This window comes from Staurois parvus, unplaced genomic scaffold (genome assembly GCF_062004578.1).
Source record: "Staurois parvus isolate SC_StPar_1 unplaced genomic scaffold, SC_StPar_1.0 ptg000704l, whole genome shotgun sequence".
NCBI classification, from domain to species: Eukaryota; Metazoa; Chordata; class Amphibia; order Anura; family Ranidae; genus Staurois; species Staurois parvus.
Window position 1 is genome coordinate 5,453,908 of NW_028318500.1, and position 17,164 is coordinate 5,471,071.

A 17,164-nucleotide genomic window follows, 5' to 3' on the forward strand; every position below is an offset into this window, starting at 1 on the left:
CATAACTATTATACCGTGATAAACTTTTCATCTGGCTTCTGAATCCTTAAATTGTTGTTTTGAACAGCCAGTATGAAGGAGAATAAGTGGTGGAAAAATACTTGCTGGTTTACCCAATCATTTTCTGCACATTTATTCTTAGGCTGGTAATACATTATGCAGGGTGAAGAAAAAAAAAAAATATGTACCGATTCCCCCATCCACACATGTGGATGGGGGAATCACTCCCACAATGCCATTGTGTCCTGCCGTTGGGGAAGCCTTCCCTGCAGCAGAATACAAAGATCAATGTTTCCGACTATAGCCGGCAGCACCGATCATTTGGAAAAATCCAGACAGGCTGGTTGTACACAATTCGATCAATAGATTGACTTGTGTACAACCAGCATACCCATACATGGATCAAAATTCGTCCAGTCCTTGCTAAACCAGCTGAATTTCAATGCTTGTATGGCTGGCTTTGGGGGTAAATACAGATGTGCGTCTAAATCTACCTTTCCTCTGAAGCATGATCTGCATTTGGATCATGCTTCAGAGGCCACTGACTGCTTATGGCTACATTTAAACATGCAGGTAGGGGGTGGTAAAAATGCGCTGTTGAGATGTGTTTTTGCTGCCCGCCAACCACCCTTCCTTAAGCTGTAATAGACGGGGATGGTTACAAGTGGTGGTCGTGATGCTTAGCGTCGTGCCCTTGGCAAAGTTTACTCAATATATAGCGACTGATGGACACCAAACGCGACTCATTCAGGCAAATGGGGCAGCACTGCAAACGCCTCGCAACCTTTTGTCTGCTAAAATGGGGTTAAAACAGGCAGTGAGGATGTGTCACATTGCTTCCTGTCAGTAGCCTCTGAAGTGTGATCTGAATGCTGATCATGCTTCAGAGGACAGGTAGATTTAGATTTGCATCTACTCAGGGGCGGACTGACAACTCATGGGGCCCCCGGGCAATAGGAAATCATGGGGCCCCTGTGTCCTCGCCCACACTCAAACCACACCCAAAAAAGCCTATGAAAGGTATCAGGGGCATCTCATGGGGCCCCCTACTGACCTTGGGCCCTCAGGCAGTGCCCGAGTGCCTAAATGGTCAGTCTGCCCCTGCATCTACCCTTACAGTCTGGAATCTGGGACTGGGGAAGAGGTGTGTCCTTTGCTTACATACCTTGCGCTAAAAGGCAAAGCTCTTTCCCATCTCAGAAGCAGGGAGCAGGGGCAGACTGACAACTCATGGGGCCCCCGGACAACAGGGGATCATGGGGCCCCTGTGCCCTAGCCCAAACTCAAAAAAGCCTATGAAAAAGGTACCAGGAACATCTCATGGGGCCCCCTACTGACCCCGGGCCTTCGGGCAGTGCCCGAGTTTCCAAATGGTCAGTCCGCCCCTGGTTGGGAGACATGTTCTGCTTCTCTTACTTTAAAGAAACCCTTCCTATATCTACAGTATGTTAACATTTCCTTCCCTCCATGTACAACTGATGTCCCCTTGTCCTTTGCACAGACCTTGAGATAAATGTGAGAAATGAAACACTGATGATGAATAAAGCCACTGCCATTCTGCGTGTGTACATTTATTGGTGGTGTGAGAGCACATTTGTAACATTTCTAAGGCTCCATGCACACTAGTATTTTTGTAAGCTCAAAAATTGCTGGATAAAAAAATGCTGGTTGTAGCATTTTTAGTAGCGTTTAGAAGTGTTTAGGAGCGTTAGCATTTTATTAGCATTTTTAGACTAAATGTAGAAAAAAAAGAAAGCTAGAAAAAAGCTGTTACCAGTGTTTTAGTAGCGTTTAGAAGCATTTAGTGTTTTTTTTCTGCTGGAAAAACACTAAAAAAAAAATCAACAAAAACAATTTTTTTCCTGCTCCTAGAAGCTGAAGCTCAAAAAATACTAATAGCCTAAAGTAGTGTGCATGGACACACAGGATAACACTGTTTAGCTTCTAGGAGCAGAAAAAATGCTAATAATAGCTTCTAGGAGCGTAAAAAAAACGCTAGTGTGCATGGAGTCTTAAGGTTTAAAGCAAATGTGTGTATTTATTTTATTTTTATTTTATTTCAGGTACTTATATAGCGCCGTATATTTACGCAGCGCTTTACATATATATTGTACATTCACATCAGTCCCTAGAGCCCATGTACACTGCAGCTGCTAAATTGACGTTCAGGAGCTGTTGAGCGTTTTTTTTCAGCAGCCCCTGAACTCTCCCTAATGTTTTCCTATGTATCCATGTACACATCGTCGTTTACAGGCAGTTGAGTTTACAGTTGTTTTTTTGAACGCACCAAACTTGCATTCAGGAGTAGATTTTACCAGCGTTTCAAACGCCAAACGCTTGTAAATGTGATTAACCGTGTCTATAAGTGTTTGCATTTAGAAGCTTTTTTTAACTGTTCCATATCCAGATGCTGTCCAGAGCCTTTTTTCATCATCAGAAATGCATGCAAAGCATTTTCCATGTATTCAAATGGACCTAGTACACCAGCGCAGTCAGTTCCAGGTTTCGCGTGAAGGAAAAAATGGTAGAAACTGCTGCATTATGCTCATGATGGGATCAGGGGCGGACTGACCATTTGGAAACTTGGGCACTGCCCGAGGGCCCGGGGTTAGTAGGGGGCCCCATGAGATGCCCCTGGTACCTTTTTCATAGGATTTTTTAAGTTTGGGCAAGGACACAGGGGCCCCATGATCCCCTATTGCCTGCGGGCCCCATGAGTTGTCAGTCTGCCCCTGGATAGGATCCATAGTGAATACAACCAGAAAAGAGAGGTCATCTCAACACATACTGCTCTCTCTGCTTCTGCTTTCTCTATTCCTCTCAAAATGTCTAAAATAGTTAATTATTTACTATTTTTCAGTGCATTCTGGGCATTTGGGAAGGTCTCCTGAGGTTACCTTTTAAAAACGCTTCTAAATGCAAACGTGCATAAACACGGTATGCAAACACGTCTAAACTGACGTTTTTTAACCTACGTTTTCCAGCAGTTTCCATCATTTAGAAGAGTTTTCCAAATGCTCTGTGTACATGAGCCCTAACCCTCAAGAGATGTACAATCTAAGGTTCCTAACATACATACACATACTAGGGACAATGTAGACAGGAGCCAATTAACCAACCAGCATGTCTTTGGAGTGTGGGAGGAAACTGGAGTACCTGGAGGAAACCCACACAGGCACAGGGAGAACGTGCAAACTCCAGGCAGGTTCTTGCCGTGGCTGGGATTCAAGGCAACGACCCTAGTACTGCCAGGTGGAAAACGTACATCATTTTGAAAGCTCCTTATATCTAGGGTACCAAAAATGTGTAAAATGTATTGTGATAACTATCTGTGTTTCAATCGCGTTAGAGGTGACTAGAAAATTACAGAAAATTTAAGCTGTTAGGTTGGCCATACACTATACAATTTTCTGTCCAATTTCTGCTCACTTTCCTTTAGATTTACCTTCAACTATTTAGTGTAAGGGCCTGCCTAATTGGATACAATTAAAAGTGTTGTTTAGGTTTGACCTCATATTATATGGTTTTTGGTCAATCTAAAGCAAAAATCTCAAGACAATTGTATAATGTATGGCCAGCCTCACCCATAAAAAAAAAATCTTTAAAGCAGAACTGTAGCCAGATTTTGCCCTCTTCCTGTTTTGTCACCAAGGTAGGAACTAAGCAGAATATCTCCAGTGAGAACACATGCAGCAGTAAAAACACTTTTATTGGTCGAGTAGAAAAGGGAAATAACTTCGTTTAGATTTTGTTGCTTTCTGTATCACTGCTTAAGTGACTTCATTTTGTGTCACCTGGACAGAATGTATTAAAGCGGAGCTCCACCCAATTGGGGAAGTTTCGCTTTAAGGACTGCTCCCCCGCTCCCCATTAAGGATTGGCACCTATGGGGGGTGGGGGGGAGCGGGTACCCGAATTTGACAGGTACCCGCTCCCACTTCCGGTCCAATCGCCTAGGCCAGTGATGGCGAACCTTTTTGAGCCCGAGTGCCCAAACTGCAACACAAAACCAACTTTTTTATTTCAAAGTGCCAACACTGGAATTAATCACTTGCCTACCGGGCACTTCTACCCCCTTCCTTCCCAGGACAATTTTCAGCTTTCAGTGCTGTTGCACTTAACAATGACAATTGTGCAGTCATGCAACACTGTAACCATATGCAATTTTTATCATTTTTTCACACAAATAGAGCTTTTTTTGGTGATATTTAATCACCACTGGGTGTTTTATTTTTTGCACTATAAATGAAAAAAGAGCAACAAATTAAAAACATAAAAGGTTTCCTTTGCTTCTATTCTAAAATTTTACAAACAGGTAATATTTCTTCTTTGATGTGCATTGGTGAGGCTGCACTGATAGGCAGCACTGATGGGCATCGATGAGACGGCACAGATAGGTAGCACTGATGAGGCCGCACTGGTGAGCATTGATGAGGAGGCACTGATGATGCACTGATATGCAGGAAATGATGGGCACTGATAAGCGGCACTGACTGATAGCACCAACTGGAGGCACTGACCGGCGGCACTGCTGGACATCATTGATGGGTGGCACTGATGGGTAGCACTAATGAGGTGTCACAGATAGGTGGCATTGATATGCGGCACTGACAGGCGACACTGATAATGGGTACTGATAGACAGCACTGATAGGTGGCACTGACTGACATCACTGCTGGGCACTGACTGGCGGCACTGCTGGGCACTGACTGGCACAACTGCTGGGCACTGACTGGTGGCACTGACTGGCAGCACTGCTGGGCTGCACTGATGGGCACTGGTGGGTGGCACTGGTGGGCACAGGTGGGTGGCACTGGTGGGCACAGGTGGGTGCATTGCTGGGCACAGGTGGGTGGCACAGGTGGTCACAGGTGGGTGCATTGCTGAGCACAGGTGGGCGCACTGCTGGGCACAGGTGGGTGCATTGCTGGGCACAGGTGGGAGGAACTTGTGTGTGGCACTGCTGGGCACCGATCATCAGGGCACTGATGATCAGTGAACCTGATGATTGGTGCCGTTCCCTGCTCTGACAACTGCCGGTTTTCGGCAGTACTTTCCTCACGATCTGACAGCATGAGGAAAGTGCAGCCGAGAACCGGCATTTGCATTTCCCGGTGATCAGCGTGTCATTGGACACGGCTGATCACGTGGTAAAAGGCCGCTGTGATTGGCCTTTTACCATGTCACCAGCTGTGTCCATAGGACACAGTGATCACGGAGATCGCCCGGTGCGCGCCCCCGGGGGTGCGCAGGAGAGCGCGTTCTTCCTCTTCTTCCTGGCGTGCCCACTGAGATGGCTCTGCATGCCAGCTCTGGCACGCGTGCCATAGGTTCACCATCACTGGCCTAGGCGGTCAGAAATGGAAGTTGTCCCTCCTCCCTCCCTGTAGTCTTTTGGGACAGGTGACAGGTCTCAGAAGACTACAGGACCGTTCATGAAGCACAGCGCTACTCACACATGCGCAGTGGGTACCTGGCTGTGAAGCTGCAAGCTGTCACAGCCGGGTGCCCATACTGAAGATGCCGGCCTACTGGAATACAGGACAGCCGGTGAAACGGGGACACACCGCGGGACCGAGGGACAGGTAAGTGGCTGTTTTTTTAAAAGTCAGCAGCTACAGTTTTTGTAGCTGCTGACTTTTATTTTTTGATAGGTCGAGTGGAACTCCGCTTTAAGAAATCTCTCTAGCAGGGGGGCACAGACAACAATAAAAAAAACCTTACAGAGGATCTAACCATTCCTCACTCCAACCAAAACTAAAATGAAACAGAATTTATTTATTGTGACCTAGAATAACAATATTAGCCTCTTCACGCCTGCGCCTTCCATCCCTTTAAGGGGTTTCAGACACCGGGAGGTGGGGCGGGGTTTTAGGGTCATGTGACTGCCGTGATTCACTGTCACATGATCGAAAATATGGTACGCAAATATGCAGCTGCTTGGTGTCAAGGCCCAGCTGCCAAGAGGCCGCATATTTGCGTACGGTCGGCATCAAGGGGTTAAAGAAGAATACCGGGCAAAAAATATATTTTCCCATGCAATGGGGTTACGCCCGCAATGCATGGGTTAAATGCTCGTTTTTTTCTAGGGGTTCAGTAAGCGTAGATATACATACCTAATCTGCCAATCCTCCAAGTGCAAGAATGGTCCCTCCTGCCCCCCTACATGCTAGCGGTCTTGTGAATGGGCTGTTCCTGACGTCATTACGCCCATTTACCAGCTCTGGACGTGAGAACGGCAGGAACAGTCCACCGCTAGATGTGGGGGAGCATGGTTTTCGGGAGGATTGGAGGACAGGGTAAGTATAGCTTTGCCCCGAGCCCCTGGATAAAGCGAGCAGTTAACCTATGCACTGCAAGCACAGCCCCATTGAAATGGAAAATAAACATTTTTAACTTCATAAATACATTTAATCAGAAATGTAAATATGATTAAATCTAAAGAGTTTCTATAAAAAGACTTTGCCAGCAACTTAAAACATTGCAGATAAAAACATGGCAAAATTACATATTTTAGTTGCTTACATGCAGTATTTTCTATTTCCACAAATTATCTATCTTTCTTTTCTATAATTCAGTTGCAATGTGCTTTTAAACTCGCTAGCAAACTTTACTTCTCCAGGACGTTCAGCACCACAGTATATCCCCTTCTTCTTTGTACATCATCCCTCTCTTCTTCTGGGAGTGTCTAATTGTTATGTGTGCTGCTCCAGCTCCTCCACCCCTCCCCTCCCTACATAATCTTTTAGGCATGCTATAGAGCAGCCTTTCTCAACCAGGGTGCCCAGGCACCTTGGGGTGCCTTGAGGTTTATTCAGGGGTGCCTTGGCAAAATGTCTAAAAATTGCCCAAAACTTGTATACAAGCCAGCGGGTGGAACAAGTCTGCCTTCTAGTTACACAAAGCCACAGGTTTTCATTGTGCACCATTATGACTTTCTAGCCGCCAGCATCCTGACAACCAATGACATCATCAGTTGATAAGGAGGATGACAGCTGCCTGCACAGCATCCTAGTTTTTCCCTCCCTCTCTGTCAGTGCTGGGGTCACATTAGCACAGTGAGGGAGAAGAGAAACATTGGAATACTAGTCAGTACCAGTGTGCAAAAGTGTATTGGCTTTGGAAAAGTAAATCACCTCTAATGTTGGGTGTCCTACATGTGTGGATGTGTTATATAAAACTATTAGAATAGTTTTTCACATTTTAGAATGGGGTGCCCTTTTAAAATGATGGACAGTCTTAAGGCACCCCATTTTAGAATGGGGTGCCTCAAGACTGTCCATCATTTTAAAGGGTGCCTCGGGACTGTTCATCATTTTAAAGGGTGCCTTGACTGAAAAAGGCTTGAGAAACACTGCTATAGAGTGTCACTTGAGTGACAGCACAGATTGTGCTGGAGGTGCTGATATCACATCCAAGATGGCTGTGCCCAGAAGTCTTAGGGACTTTGAATGTCTACACAAGGGAAGATTTTACAGATTATTATTATTATATAGGATTTATATCGTGTCAACAGTTTGTGCAGCACTTTACAATATAATATATATAAAATGCACATATAATCAGAGGGGAAAAGGTGTGTGGAAATGAATGGTCTGACGACAGGGTCTCTTTAGGGTCCCTCTCTACTTTCCCTTGCTCTAGTTTATGAGCTCCAGGTTTTGTCAATTGGTTGCAAAGTTTAATACCGGCTCAATGAAAAATTAAACTCAGCACTGATTGGTCATTTCCAGACAATGCAAACTCTGGTAACGTAGCACCAATTGATTATTCCATTCACAGGACTGCTGATTCATGCAGGGAGGTCACACAGCTAATGTCCTGCACTAATCTCACAGTCTGAATGGCTAATTAAAAAAAAAAAAACAAGTAGCTTTGCTTGCTTATCAAATAAAATCTTCCAGGCACAATGCTTCTTTAAACATTCTTTTTTTATTTTTTCTCCAAGAGTATTTAAGGACACAGTAATATGGATAATACAATATGCAGCAAATTAAAGTAGAAAATGTAAAATTAACATCATTTTGTTACTTTCTGAAACTCAGAAAGCACTTTGCAGGAATTATATATAAAAACAACAATTTATACTTTGTGATTTCCCTTTACAACCTGGTAAGCATTACATTGAGGCTGTTTATGATAATGAAAACATGATTTTTATATTAACAAAACACTTACTAGTGTGTCAGTTGTGGCACAGACTGATTAAACATCAGAATATACAGTGCAAGGTTTACCACGTCTCTGCTTCCTTCCCCTTTCTATGAAGTAGGGCCACTTTACACCGACAGCATGCACTACTGAATGGCTGCCGGAGTGCGATTCAATGGCAGTGGTGCCTATGCACTGTTACCAGCCGGGGTGTCCAACATTTTGACTCTCTTGGGACACATTGGAAGAAGAGGAACTGTGTTGGGCCGCACATAAAAAACACTAGCAATAAGGCCCCATTCACATTTCACGGTTTTGAATCATGGGCAAAATCAGTGGCGTCCCTAGTTAGGTGCGGGGGATGCGTGCTGTACCGGGTGACACCTACCGCACAGGGTGACACCAGACCCGCTCCACGAAAAGGTAAGTTGTACAGTAGGCCTACGATCCCCGCAGGATGGATTGGATCCCCGCAGGATGGATTGGATCTGCGGATTGAGCATAATGGATCGGAGTCCGATCCATTATGCTCAATCCACAGATCCGATCCTTTCTGTGGGGATCGTCGGAGGGGGTGTCGCAAGTGTTACCACACCGGGTGACACCAACCCTAGGGACGCCCCTGGGCAAAATCACAGCGATTCTATCCATGATTTTAAATCGCACTGCAATTGTGGTAAAATACACCACGTGTTTGGGTGCCATTCATTCCAATGGCACCTCAAACGCGGTACAATTTTGCCGCGATTGTCAAACAACACAATCAACGGGCAAAACGTATTGCATGAAGTTGTTGCCCAAAAGAAGCTCCTGCTCCTTTTTGCACGGCAAGCTTTGCATGGTGTATTTTGCCATGATTGCAGTGTGATTTGGAATTGCAGGCAGGATTGCAGTGATTCAAAATCACGAAGTGTAAATGGGACCTAAGGATAGCTGATGAGCAGAAAAGTTGGATGATCAGATTTCAACCATGTGCTGTGTGTTCAGGTTGTGTGTGTACAGAGCAGAGATGGGAGACAGCCAGGCAGTGTCAGAGATAGGGGGGGTTTGAGGGCACAGGACTTTGGGAGGAACGCAATTGAGATCTTGGGGGTGCAGCCCACTCCAGCACCCCCTTAGATCTGGTCATGTAGCACTTACTTGGCTGGTGCTAGAAAGCGGGAGTCTCTGCATGTGCTGCCAGTACTACTGAAAACACGGCATCCCTACAGGAGTTCATGGGCCTTGCTGGTCTGCGCCGGCCACAACTATGCCAAACTTTTTTTCATAAAATAACAAACATGTCTATACTTACCAGTGGTTTTGCATAGAGCATCCTGGATCCTCCTCTTCTCAGGTCCCCCGCAGGCTCTCCTGGCCCCTCCTTCCTGTCGGGTGCCCCCACAGCAAGCAGCTTGATATGGCATCACCCGCTGTTCCGTGTGTTCATTCACAAACGGAGCCGCGGCTTGGCCCTGCCTCCTCTCTTTCTTCATTGGGTGACTGGCTGTGATTGACAGCAGCGGGAGCCAATTGGTCCTGCTGGCTGTGTCGGCCAATGAGGAGGCAGAGACCAGGGACAGCCGAGGCTGTCATTCACATCACTGGATCGCCATGGGGCTCAGGTATTATATTGAGGGGGCTGGGGGCACTGCTGCACACAGAAGGTTTTTTACCTTCATGCATTAGATAAAAACCTTCAGCCTTTACAACCTCTTTAAGTTGGCCATACACTGTTTGAAATTCATCCGTATCAGCAGGGTTTCAGTGTGTGGCCCTCCCCCGCTAGACAAAAATCAATCGTTTGATTGATTTCTGTCAAAGGGATAAGTTGGAAAATTTTCCTTGATCAGTGGATTAAGCAAATTATCTGCAGCCACTACTGTCAAAATATAAAGTCCTAGCAGCGACGATTCAATTTTCCTAAGAGAAACAATCTCTACTCCTTTAGTACATTATCGCCCTTTTACCTGGTAGAAGTTGAACTTGACAGGTACTCCAGCATAATTGAATGCAGGAGAGGATCTGTGAACTGACTGTATAAGTCCAAACAAAAGGCAGAAAGACCAAATTCACACACTTGTGAATTTATTTATTTATTTATTTCAGGTACTTATATAGCGCCGTCAATTTACGCAGCACTTTACATATATATTGTACATTCACATCAGTCCCTAACTCTCAAGGGATGTACAATCTAAGGTCCCTAATTCACATTCATATACAAGGGCCAATTTAGACAGGATCCAATTAACCTACCAGCATGTCTTTGGAGTGTGGGAGGACACCGGAGTACCCAGAGGAAACCCTCACAGGCACAGGGAGAACATGCAAACTCCAGGCAGGTGGTGCTGTGGTTGGGATTTGAACCGAGCCTAGTACTGCCAGGCGGAAGTGCTAACCATTTAGCCACTGTGCTGCCCAAATGCCAGTTTACACAATGTAAAGCCAGCCATACTCCTTTTTTTTTTTTTTTTTTAATTCAGCTAGTGGACCGAGTGTTAAAAACTAGCAGACTCCGTCCACCCAAACAATGTGGATGGAGGAAACTGTGTTTTTTTTTTTCATTCCGCCCACTAGCAGAATGAAAATAAAACATATATAGGGATCTTTAGGCTCTGTTCACGCCAATGCGTTTTTTAGTATACTTTGCTTTTTGCAGAAACGCACTACAATCCATTTAACATGGTTTACCATGGGACATATTCACATCTATGCTTTTTTGAGCTGCTGCATTTTTGGACTTTTTGAAAAGCAAAAAGCAGCGTTTTTGCTACAATAGATTTCAATGGAGAATCTGCTGAAATGCATGTTAGTGCGTTTTTGCCGCATTTTTATTCTGCCCAGCAACAAAAAAAAATCCACTTTAAAAAAAAAAAAGCTGAACAAAACGCAAAATGCGGTGAAAACACGTGCGTGTAGAACAACGCAAAATGACCTGCGAAAAGCACTGCCCTTGGTCTTTCTTTTCCAATGGTTTTTATTGATCTGTTAAAAGTAACAGATCTTGATGCCCTTTGTATCGACCTATACATTCAGTCCCCAGATCCTCTCCTGCATTCACGTATGTTGGTGTACCTGTCAAATTCAATTTCTACCAGGCACAAGGGTGATAATTTACTACAGTAGAGACTGTTCCTCCTAACAGAGTGAATGTTTACTTTTCAAAATGAATGTTTACTAAGCTTTGCAATTAGGGTGAAGCTGTGTTCACATCAATCATCCAAAAAACCCTCAATTTTTATTTTCCATTTTTCTTGTGCATGTCTGGGTATTTGCTATACCGCCCTTTTCACTAAGCTCAGTGAACATTTACTTTGCAAAGTGAACAGTCTCTACCGCTGTAGTAACATACTGTCTAATGATGGCACATACATACGGCAGTGAAAAATACTAGTGGAAAAAGACGGCACTGTGTATAATCAGGGCTGAATTTAAATTTCCTGCTCCCATGGGCCAATTGGCTCATGCCTCTCCCACCTATCCCAGTCAACAGGCTAGCCTTAATATTATAATAACAATACCAGACATCACACAAAAGACATGCTAAGGCTGGGGGCAATGAAGCTGAAAAACCATTTGCCCACTTGGTGTTGGTAAAAAAACAAATATTCGAATTGCAGAGCTAACATTTGTTCTAATCTGCTAGTAGTTTAGTTCTGGCTTTATGACTCCAGAGTAAGGCAGGATATTGATGATTTGATTTATGCTTGATTCACCCAATGACTGCCACCCGCAGCACTATTGTGCTATTGTGTTCTCCCAGCAGTGGAGGGGTGCAGGGTAGTGGGGAGCCTTCCTGGCTGGCAGAACACAATAATTACTGCTAGCGGCTATAGCTGCCAGCAGTAGTTGTATGGAAAAAATCAGAAAGGCTGGCAGCAGGGGCGGACTGACAACTCATGGGACCCCCGGGCAATAGGGGATCATGGGGCCCCTGTGTCCTTGCCCAAACTCAAAAAAGCCTATGAAAACGGTACCAGGGGCATTTCATGGGGCCCCCTACTGACCCCAGGCCCTCAGGCAGTGCCAGAGTTTCCAAATGGTCAGTCTGCCCCTGGCTGGCAGTACCCAAGTCAATCAATGGATCGACTTAGGTACAATCAGCCTTCCCATACATGGATCAAATCTTGGCCGGTCCCTGCTGAACCGGCAGAATTTTGATCCATGTATGGCTGGCTTATAGCTAGCCATCTATCTATCCATTCAGTCATATCCGACCCTTGGCGATTGCATGGACCGTCACTCGTAAGCGACTTTTCCATGAATTTTCTTAGCAATTATTTTACAGGGTAGGTTGCCAGGTCTTTCCCCAACCCCTACCATGCAGGAGATCCCACATGGCCAGGGATGAAACTAGGACAATTTAGACAGGAGCCAATTAACCTACCAGCATGTCTTTGGAGTGTGGGAGGAAACACACGCAAGCACAGGGAGAACATGCAAACTCCATACAGGAGGTGCCATGGTTGGGAATTGAACCCATGACCCATTTACTGCATGGCAGACGTGCTAAACACTAAGCCACTGTGCCGCCTGTAGCTAGCCATACACTACATGAATTTTGGCCAGTTCCTGGTAAACCAGAGAAAATGGTGGCCGTATTGGCATCCTCTTCTTCAACATCCTTTGACATGATAATTGAAAGTGCTGGGCAGAAAATTATTGGCATGTTGGGATGCATCTGATCAGGCAACCACAAGTGCTGACTTTCAAAATACAATAGCCACCAGGAAAGATTCTTCCATCCACTCTGTTTAGTTTGAATCAGGGAATTGACATATTTCTTTCGTTCAGCTTAAAGTATATGTGAACCCTCACCTTGTAAAACAACCAATTCCAAATTCCATAAAATAGAAGTGCAAGGTAAACATTTTTCTGTGTGGGTGAGTGTGTGTATATATATATATATATATATACACACACACACACACACACACACAAACACACACTATATTGCCAAAACTATTGGGACACTCCTCCAAATCATTGGATTCAGGTGTTCCAATCACTTCCATGGCCACAGGTGTATAAAATCAAGCACCTAGGCATGCAGACTGCTTCTACAAACATTTGTGAAAGAATGGGTCACTCTCAGGAGTTCAGTGAATTCAAGCGTGGTACCGTGATAGGCTGTCACCTGTGTAATAAGTCCATCTGTGAAATTTCCTTGCTACTAAATATTCTGTGGTCAAATGTTAGTGGTATTATAACAAAGTGGAAGCAACTGGAAAAAGCAGCAAAAAGTGGGGTCAGCGCATGCTGAAGCGCACAGTGCGCAGAAGTCGCCCACTGTCTGCAGAGTCAATAGCTAAAGACCTCCAAACTTTGTGGGGCCTTTAGATTGGCACAACAACAGTGTGTAGAGAGCTTCATGGAATGGGTTTCCATGGCCGAGCAGCTGCATCCAAGCCTTACATTACCAAGTGCAATGCAAAGCGTTGGATTCAGTGGTGTAAAGCACGCCGCCACTGGAATCTAGAGCAGTGGAGATGTGTTCTCTGGAGTGACAAATCATGCTTCTCTGTCTGGCAATCTGATGGATGTGTCTGGGTTTGGCAGTTGCCAGGTGAATGGTACTTGCCTGACTGCATTGTGCCAAGTGTAAAGCAGGGGCGGACTGACAACTCATTGGGCCTCCGGGCAATAGGGGATCATGGGGCCCTTGTGTCCTTGCCCAAACTCAAAAAAGCCTATGAAAAAGGTACCAGGGGCATCTCATGGGGCCCCCTAATGACCCTGGGCCCTCGGGCAGTGCCCGAGTTTCCAAATGGTCAGTCCGCCCCTGGTGTAAAGTTTGGTGGAGGGGGATTATGGTGTGGGGTTGTTATTCAGGGGTTGGGCTTGGCCTCTTAGTTCCAGTGAAGGGAACTCTTAAGGCATCAGCATACCAAGACATTTTGGACAATTTCATGCTCCCTACTTTGTGGGAACAGTTTGGGGATGGCCCCTTTCTGTTCCAACATGACTGCGCACCAGTGCACAAAGCAAGATCCATAAAGACATGGATGAGTGAGTTTGGGGTGGAGGAACTTGACTGGCCTGCACCTCAGTTCGACAGAACACCTTTGGGGTGGATTAGAGCGGAGACTGTGAGCCAGGACTTCTTGTCTGACATCAGTGTCTGACCTCACAAATGTGCTTATGGAAGAATGGTCAAACATTCCCATAGACACACTCCTGAACCTTGTGGACAGACTTCCCAGAAGAGTTGAAGCTGTTATAGCTGCAAAGGGTGGGCCAACTCAATATTGAACCCTACGGAACTAAGACTGGGATGCCATTAAAGTTCATGTGTCTGTAAAGGCAGGCGTCCCAATACTTTTGGCAATAGTATATTGTATATATATATATAAAATACCTTTTTTTCTAAGGGATCCAGTCAGCTAGCCAGATAAATGACAATGCTGGGAAATGTGCTTCTATGCCTAGTGTGGGCAGTTTGACACAGGAAAGCAGGGAGACTGGCAGGAACACCAAGTATTTCACACAAAGGAAGCAATACAAAGAGAACAGGATACTTTTTAATACAAGTACGTGGTACAACAGACACATCAGGAATATGACGTGCTAGGTGAACATACACTTTAAGTGTACTGTAAGTACACATATCACTATTCAATCAACAAAAATCTAATAGCTGTGGAAACTGGAATACTTTTTACTCACAAAAATGTCTACTGACAGTCTGCAACATAATGGGGGTGATTTACTGAAGGAGAAATTGCAAGAAAAATTTACTTAGGGATTGTTCGCTTAGCTTTGTAAATATGGTAAAAATTCACTTTGGAAAGAATTGGAAAGAATGGCCAATCACGTGCAGGAAAAAAATAAAAAAGGATTTTTGCTTACACATAATTGGATTATTGAGGTCAGCAAAGCTTCACCTTATTCACTCAGCTAAGTGAAAATTCCCTTTGTAAAGTGAACATGCTCTACTCTTTTAGTAAATGAACACTAATGCATAGGTGGCTGTGTGCCTGCCTGCAGCCCCGCCATCCTATGCCACCGTTCGTTGGAAATGCAGAAATTCAGACCTTACCATAATAACAGTTACCTTTTCATGTCATAATTATTATTTTTAGAAATGAGAACAGCTACATACAATTCCAAAATGCATGTAAGACAATAAATGGTAGGTTTTGGCATTTTTTTTTAGACACCAGTTATATTTTTATTTATTGCCCCCTTTTTTTTATCTAAGCTGCATAATATAAGATTATACATTTGTGCTTGCTGATGCAGAAATTGGCCAGGGATGGTGGTGAGCGGCCCTGATGCAATGAGCACATTAATGCTGTGCTGCAGGCTAGACAAATCTTAAATCTTAATGTAGTGCAGGCTTCGAGATGTTTTGTCGTTGTCTATAAAAGCCCAAGAAGGGATTTGAGCTTCATTGTTTGGTCACAATTTAGAGGAAACTCATGTGGTTTGCTGTGCTGCCTGGACACGGCCGGTGGCAATAAGAGCTGCACAGTATTAAGTGGTGAGCTCTTTAGGCAGTCATAATCTAACAACAGTTCACGTTAGGCTGGGAATCATTTTCCCTTTTCTCAGGTGAATTTCCTTCAAGTTCTAGAAAGGGGTAAAAAAAGAGATATGTCAACTCTGCTCAGCCTGTATCTTTGTTACAGAAGTAACCTAACAGAACATGAATAATAAGATGCATTAATGACCCCAACTATGGGCAGCCCAGACGCAGGCAAATACATTAATATGAATGATCCCCATACGTCAAAGCTCACTTGTGTATCACAGCTGAGCAACACATTTTCTGGCTATTTATAAGAGATAATATAATAAATGGAAGTTAAAAATGCACCTTGGCAGGTATAACAGTATTGAAGAAAATTCCACTTTGAAATATATTATATGCCCTTAAATATACTGTAATTGACATGCAAGTCATTTATTAAAAATGATCCTCCCATTTCAATTTACGGCCAACTATAATTTTCTGTAGATGTCAAAAAAATTGACATGTTCCTTGTCTGCTTCCATGGCAAATACATTAATATGAATGATCCCCATAGGTTGAAGCTCAATTGTGTATCACAGTTTAGCAACACATTTTCTGGCAATTTATAAGGGATAATATAATAAATGGAAGTTAAAAATGCACCTTGGCAGATATAACAATACTGAAGAAAATTCCACTTCTAAATATATTATATGCCCTAAATATACTGTAATTGACATACAAGTCATTTATTAAAAATTATCCTCCCATTTCAATTTACAGCCAACTATAATTTTCTGTAGATGTCAAAAAAATTGACATGCTGCTTGTCTGCTGCCATGGCAATATTACATGAGTTCTGTACCGTTTTGTGTACAAAACGCCCCAAGAAATCTCATTTCCTGATCATGTGATTGGCTCACTCCCATAAGGTCCTGATTTAGTATTAACATATTGTAATGCAAAGGAAGCAAACGAGTCATTGGGAGCCTCAGGTGACATTATCGTATATCAGCACCCAGTATACAGGGAAGCAAATAACTCATTCTTCTCTTCTAACCTATAAGAGATCTATGAATCTATATGAACTATGCTGATTTTCCCCTGATTTAAAATGCTGGCCTAAACAGAATCACAGTATAAAATGCAGGACCGGTTATACATACGTATAAGACTGCCAGCTCCAATCTGTGCTGTGATATGTTTGCTCTTCTCCAGCTCCCTTTTCATGGACTGTTCAAAGGCCAGAGCTGCCACCCGAAAAAAGAAATCCTTTACATGCTCACCTAAAAAAAGAAACAAAAAAATTACACAATTTTTCCCATGGTCATTTTGATGTTCCTTGCCCTGGGTATGTGTTGTTTTTTTCTGTTTGATGCATTGGAATTGCTATTGATTTCTGACAGTTGTTATAGTTACCCGTTTTGGCAGAGACAGACCAATATTCCGCATTCATCTCCTCTGCAAATTTCAAAGCATCTCGTTCTGTCCGTTCACACTCAGCCTCTGACTAGAACAAAGAAAACAAGGAAGATAATGAATCTATGTACATTCAAGCACAGTCCTAAAACATTC

The 17,164-nt window shown here is 44.0% G+C and overlaps 1 protein-coding gene across 1 annotated transcript in view; it reads right to left on the reverse strand.

Annotated features, from left to right (window-relative positions):
- Positions 1 to 14,634: 14,634 nt before the first annotated feature.
- The window catches only part of RAB36 (RAB36, member RAS oncogene family), a 53,961-nt gene continuing 51,431 nt past the window's right edge, over positions 14,635 to 17,164 (reverse strand). Inside the window, exons 8-10 of the mRNA XM_089653240.1 lie at positions 17,009 to 17,099; positions 16,756 to 16,875; positions 14,635 to 15,705 (exon numbers count right to left, since the gene is read on the reverse strand). Coding sequence (XP_089509366.1) covers positions 15,641 to 15,705; positions 16,756 to 16,875; positions 17,009 to 17,099 — 276 coding nt within the window. The 3' untranslated portion in view covers positions 14,635 to 15,640. The remainder of the gene's footprint in view (positions 15,706 to 16,755; positions 16,876 to 17,008; positions 17,100 to 17,164) is intronic.